General features: G+C 51.3%; 2 protein-coding genes across 2 annotated transcripts in view; one reads left to right on the top strand and one right to left on the bottom strand.

The window, feature by feature from the left end:
- Nucleotides 1–156, bottom strand: part of TAS1R1 (taste 1 receptor member 1) — a 3,598-nt gene extending 3,442 nt beyond the window's left edge. The window contains exon 1 of the mRNA XM_031062336.1: nucleotides 87–156. Within this exon, the coding sequence (XP_030918196.1) occupies nucleotides 87–156 (70 nt within the window). The remainder of the gene's footprint in view (nucleotides 1–86) is intronic.
- Nucleotides 40–4,307, top strand: NOL9 (nucleolar protein 9). Its single transcript, XM_031062370.1, has 9 exons — nucleotides 40–194; nucleotides 506–602; nucleotides 1,022–1,119; nucleotides 1,850–2,011; nucleotides 2,172–2,457; nucleotides 2,537–2,648; nucleotides 2,953–3,130; nucleotides 3,554–3,687; nucleotides 4,008–4,307. The coding sequence occupies exons 1-9, from the start codon at nucleotides 155–157 to the stop codon at nucleotides 4,128–4,130; spliced, it is 1,230 nt and encodes a 409-aa protein (XP_030918230.1). The 5' UTR covers nucleotides 40–154; the 3' UTR covers nucleotides 4,131–4,307.
- Nucleotides 4,308–6,330: the final 2,023 nt, after the last annotated feature.

Raw genomic sequence — 6,330 nt, 5'->3', positions numbered from 1 at the left:
GGCGCCAGGCCGTGGCCTCACATAGCCCGTGCTGAGCGCTCACCCTCTCGCCTAGAAAAAGGAGGAGTCAAACTTCACTCCAGAGCACGCGGTCCTGGCGTCCGTGGGCATCGTGAAGTGCAGCCCCGACCGCGGGCTGCAGGTGTCGGAGAGCATGTGCCTGGCGCTGGAGGAGCTGATCCAGGCCTGCTGTGGTGAGTGCAGGCATTTGGCCATGTTGTGGCTTTGGTAGCCTGAAAAAAAGAAAGTTCATTAGGCTTCTCAAGAGTTAAAGTTGAGAGAGTGCCCTGACTGAAATATGTATGCCGAAATAATGAAGTTAGGGAGGAGTATTCAACAGACCACTTGTATCTGTGAAGAGCAAGGAGGAGGGATGGAATCAGCACTTGCTGATTGAGGGTCGAATTTTTCCTTATGAAGAATGTGCATCTAGAGCTTAGGCATTGCCTAGGATGGGTCAGTGATGCCAGCATCAGTGCAGTTCACACTCCACTTTTCTTTCTAGCGGAAGATGAAGGTGTCCCTGTGGTGCTGGTCTGTGGCCCAAAAAACACAGGGAAATCGACATTCAACAGATACCTAATTAACCTGTTACTGAACCGGTGAGTCTTTCCATGTTCTGCAAGCCTTTAAGTGTTTCATGAGATTTAGGAGAATGAAAAAAATAAAAACAAATGTTTCACAGGGCTCAGAAGAGCCATCAGAACTCAAAGATGCATAGTTTTTAAACACAAACAATAATTCAGAAAAACCGGTATTCTTGTCTTGAGTGATTTCAGAAAAGTTGCCTCCTGAACATTTCTATTGAAATACTGTTAAATTGTTGCCTTGGAGTGTGTGAGCACATTGGGCACCAAGCAGTTTGGGTTCAGTAGGAGAGTTACAATGCTTAGAAATGCACTGTGGAGAGATTCATGAATTTTAGCTTTGCAACCTGGAACAAAATCTGATTGCTCTTTTGATGTGTTCAGGTCGTGTAGTTCTTTTGGGGGATGCTAACACCCTGTCTCTCTCCCTGCAGGCTTCCTGTGGTGGAGTACATGGAGTGTGACATTGGCCAGACAGAATTCACTCCGCCCGGGTGCGTGTCCCTGAGCAGCGTCACGGAGCCCGTTCTGGGTATGTGTTCTGCTGCTTCTGTGGTTACAGAGACCTGTTCCGTTTCTGAAATGAACAGGGTGTTCTGGGCAGAGGCTCTCCTTCAGGGGAAGCTGCTGCCACAGCTGTCAGAGTTTCCTGGGGAGAGTAAACCAAGGGCTGTTCAAGTTTTCTTGTAGGGACATTTAAGCTCCCTGAGTAACTTGGAGCTGTTCTTCTGCTTTAAAGAAGCGTGATGTTGTAGAGCTGGCAGTGCATGCTAAGATGTATCAAAGGGGATGTTCTGCCTTTCAGATATGAAAGGTCTCCTTGGGAAAATCTGTATCCGTAGATAAAACTTGAGAAATCCAAAGTGGATCTGCACAGATTGGGGCTGCTGTGATGAGTGGAAAAAACAGAATCCAAGAAACTGCTGGAGTTTGTAGTCTTGCAGATTTGGGTTACTGTCTAAAAGGCTGTTGCCAGGCTGGTTTACTGTTTAACCAGTTTGTCATACAGTGTTCTTTAAGATTTGCAAGTGTGTAAGCAGTGATTTCAAACAAAAAAACCACACCCAGTATTAACCCGAAACAAACAAAACTCCCAGCCTGCAAGTGACAGACCAATTTCCCCTACTTGCAGGCTGTGCAAGGACAACTGGCATGTGGGAGGAGTGGGTTATTTCAGGAGAGGAGGCATGTGGGTGCTCAGGGACGGAATGTTTTGGTTTGACCTGGGGAAGGCACTGGATGTTCGGTGCTCTCTTTGCCAGGTCCCCCCTTCACTCACCAGCAGATGCCCAGTAAGATGGTGTATTATGGCCAGACCAGCTGTGAGCAGGACACAGAGAGGTACCTTGATGTTGTGAAGTACGTGTTCAGCTACTACAAGAAGGAAGTGCCTCTAATCATCAACACCATGGGCTGGGTGAAAGGTAAACGGGGTCAATCTGCTCTGGAGAGGTGTGGGAGGGAGGTAACGGTGGCACAGCACCACGTGGAACAACAATTCACAGCATGTCCACCCTGAGCTAACACTGCTGTGCCACCTGTCACAGTAGTAGCAGCAGTTGTGTGTTTGCTGTGCTCCTGAAGGTGAAGGGCTGCTGCTCCTCATTGATATCATCCGACTGTTGTCACCCAGCCACATTGTTCAGATGGACATGTGTGACTGGAAGGTCATGCCCCCGCTGACGTCTGAGCACATCCACTTCAGCGCCGGGCTGCACACCAAGGGCAAGCAGCAATCCAAGTGCAAGCAGCTGGGAGTGGGCAGCATGGAGAGCTGGAAGTGCCCTGAAGGGGAGGACGTGTCAGCTCCACAGCACAAGCTGCTCTATGTCCACCCAGAGTTCCCTCGGGCAGGGGTGGCAGGTGAAGTGTAAGTAGGATGTTGAGTGCTCTGTGAGGTCTGAACAGAAGAACCACATGTTGTCCTTGACATGGGGCTGTTCTTTCAGGCGAGTACACAGCAGCATCCTGCGTGACATGTCCATCCTGGGATACCTGGGGCACCTGCAGAGCCCAGACATCGGGGCAGTGCTCCCGCTGCACAGCCTGGTGCCGTATCAGGTAAAGGAGCTTTTTGCCATGGGGAATGTGCACAGAGCCCAACTTGAAGTGATGGGCAATTCTGTTCCTACTGCATATGTATTCAGGGTGTCTGGAAGCCAGGCCTCTGTCAACTTGCTGGTGTGGCACGTGTGTGCTGCGTGTCCTGCATGTGCAGGTGTTGGTGCAGAAGCTGCTCTGTGTGCCCTGCCGTAGTGCCTGTGTGTAGGTGTGGTGTGGGAGTGTGCAGGGTCTTATCTCTGAACTCAAACTCAATCCATGTGGAGTTGATGAGCACTTTTCTCTCTTCCCTTTCCCACCTCAGGTACCTTTCAACGCTGTTGCTCTCAGGGTTATTCACACGGACGTTGCTCCCAGCAACATCATGTACGCGGTGAACGCCAGCTGGGTCGGGCTCTGCTGCATTCCCGAGGAAGTCCGGTGCCAGAGCGAAGGGCCAGTCCTGCTGACACAGACACCAATCTGTGACTGCCTGGGCTTTGGTGAGCACACCTGGAGCTCTGCTCTCACCTGCCCTGTTTAGGCAGACAGGTTGCATAGTGATGAAGTTAACTACTCTTTTAAAACCAGCTGGAGGAGTGGGATGAGTGTGGTGTTTTCTCTGCTGTTAGAGACTGTATTGCAGTCCTTGGACTTTGGTTAACAGATGGGAAGAGCTGTGGGGACTGTCCTTGAACGGTGCCACTCAGAGCTTCTCTCGGAACTCCACAGTGACTCACTTGCTGGTTCATGTTCTCAAAAGCACGTTCCATGTAGCTTTTGCAAAATTCCAGTAGTTGTCTCAGTTTCCTTGTGACTTAATTTAATGTTCCAGTTTGGACTTGGGTGCTCAATCGTGTGTAGGGATGTGATAGTGAGCAGGGATACCTAGTGACTGAACTTTGCATGTGGGGTTTTTTTTTTAGGAATTGTCCGAGGAGTTGATATGGAGAAGAAGCTTTACCACATCCTGACACCAGTGCCTCCAGCGAATCTGAGACTTGTGAATTGTCTGCTCCTTGGGAACATCGCCATCCCTAACTGTGTGCTTGTGGGCCAGGTAGGAGCTCACAGGAGGGGTGGGAGTTGCCTGAGCTGCAGCTGGCTGGCAGGTTTTCCATTTTCTTATTCCTGAGGCTGATGCGTGCTGGGAGATGCCTGGGCATCAGCAGATGGTTATCTCTCTGTGAAATTGTCCTTAAGCGCAGAAACCTTGGGAGAACAGAGTGTTATGCTCATGTTTCAGATGCCAAAGTGGGGTTTGGTGATTGCTGAGTCCTTCCCACTCAGCTCTGTCAGCCTGGGGAGGGATGTGCCTCCCCCTGTGCTGAAGGTGCAAGTTCTTACAGTTGTTTCTGGTTTAATTTTTCCATTTTGCAGCAAGGAATTGAGGGAGAGATTCCCTACGTCACATCTGATTACAACTACAGTATCATGGGCTCAGGGAAACTGAGGAAGAAGAAGCAGCATTTGAAGAGAAGATTTGAGTGTGATTACCCTTGAATCCTCAGGGTGCTCAGCCAGGGTTTGTTCATGAGGAACCTCAGGTGGTTGCAGGAGCCCTGGGTGCTGCAGAGGCCCTGGGCAGACAGATGCTACAGCGGGGCCAGTTTTGATAATGTTTTGTATGTTCAGTTTGTATTTTTGGTGTTTTGTAATAAATATCTATGGTAAAGACTAGGCTGGTTTGGATCTTTTCCTAGGCTGAGGCTGACACAGCCAGGAGCAGCTGCCGGTGATCCACAGTGCCCTGAGCAGAACTTCCCTGTGCCCTGGGTTTGGGGAAGGGCCCATGCTGGGGTTCTGGCACTGTGGGTGACCCGTGGCTCTGGGTGTCCTGCTGGTCAAGGAGAGGGGAGGGAAGGAGCACCACAGGGACTCCCTGTCCCCCTGAGTGACAAAGATGGAGCTGCTCAGTGCTGCACTGTCACAGCCCACCCTGTCTGTACACTGGGACTGCTGCCTTTGCCCTGTGCTGTCCCAGCTGCATGTCTGGTGCTGCAGGGAGGGCTCAGTGCCCTGAGCACGGGCTGGGAGCAGCTTGGGCTGGCTTTGATGTGTCCCAGACTCTAAGGGACTCTGCTGCAGTGGGATGGGATTGGGGTGGAACTTGTCACCCAGGTGCTGCATGGAGCACTGGGGTTCATGGCCTTACCTGACCCCACCTGCTCTGCCCCACTGGGACATGGGAGGATCTTTATTTATTTTTCTTCCCAGCCCTTTGTCAATTAGCAATTTGCTGCCAAGGGAAGCTGGGGGTGGTGGGAGTCACACAGGGCTGAGTGCTTTGGGTCAAGTTGAGGACATTTTTGGAAAAAACTATTCTTTATGGGTAATACCAGCATGCTGGGCTCTTCACAGATCTGTGACTATGAAAGTAACTTGGCTTCTAACAGCAGCTCCTGCAAAATGAGGCATGGCTCTGCCTCAGCCCAGCCTGGAGAACAGCCCAGCCCTGGAGTCTGCAGCCCCCTGAGCCCAGCACCCATTCAAATCCCCTGGGCCAGGTCTGTGGAGGAAGGAGGGAAGCAGAGGAAGGAGGAATGTGGTGCACTTGGGGCCAGAGTATTTTGGCTGTGGCTGCTGTGGGTGTGAGTAATCTGCAAAACTGCTTTTATCTGGTTTGGGAAGAGATTTCCTAGAACTCCAGGAGCGAGCAGCTGTAAACAAACAAACAAACCGGGATGAGAGGTGAGGAGGGGACAGAGCTGGAGAAGAGCTGCAAGGGCCTGTGCAGTGTTGCAGCCTTGTAAAGAGTTAAACTTAATCCAAGCCTAATTATCCCCATATGGCTGGGTCTGGCAGCAAAGGGAGAAGTTGGCCAGCACTGTGGCCTGAACAGTGGCTAAAATAAATAAAGGGGCCTTGGTGCAGCCAGGGGGAACATCCCAGGCAGGGATGGGAGTTCAAGTCACGAGGCAGTGGGTGGAAAAAGTGTCAGGAAAGGTGAGATAGGCAAAGGATGTGGGAGAAATGCCCAACACTAAAAGCACTGTGGCCAAGCATCCCCCTTGTGTTGTGACCTGGCTGAGGGCAATGGATCCCACGGTGGCTCCGTCCCTTGGAGCCAGGGGACAAGTGAGTACACAACCCATGTGCCGAGCTGCAAATTTGGTTTGGGGCATTTTGGGGGGGGAGGTGGTACAAGGTGCCAGGGCCTGCTGGGGCCCAGAGGTGGATGCTGCATCCTCGGGAAAGGGGAACCTTGCTGGCTTCTGGTGCTCCCTGAGGGGAGGAGGGACAACAGGGGGGCTGGGGGTTTTGGAGCATAAACCTTGGTGAAGCATTCCACCTACAAGAACACTGCTCCGTGATCAATGGGAAATCTGTGACAGCACTTAAAATATTAAGGATGCACTAAATCAAGCAGAAATCATTTTGCAATACGTTGGCATCTGTTACCTTTGCAGCAGCGATTTATGATGGAATTTCTGGCAAAAGGTGCCTGGAAGCAACAAAACTCTGAGAAGCACCTGGTGCCTCTGGGAGGAGATGCTGTGATGAATTTGGAGGCTGGGATGGTTCTTGGCCTGGTGGTTTTGCGTGGGCAGAATGAAGGTGCCATCTTTTGTTGTCTTTGTGGGGTTTAAGCCCTATCTGGTGCTTTCTTGGATTAGCAGGAGGAAAATCCCCCTGAATATCGGTTTTCCCTCTGCAGGCTGGGGGACCCCGTGTGCCCATGGCTGCAGGGATACAACCGGAG

Source organism: Geospiza fortis, unplaced genomic scaffold, assembly GCF_000277835.1.
Source record: "Geospiza fortis unplaced genomic scaffold, GeoFor_1.0 scaffold132, whole genome shotgun sequence".
Taxonomy (NCBI): domain Eukaryota; kingdom Metazoa; phylum Chordata; class Aves; order Passeriformes; family Thraupidae; genus Geospiza; species Geospiza fortis.
Note: the sequence above shows the minus strand (reverse complement) of the source record. Positions and strands in the feature narration are given on the sequence as shown.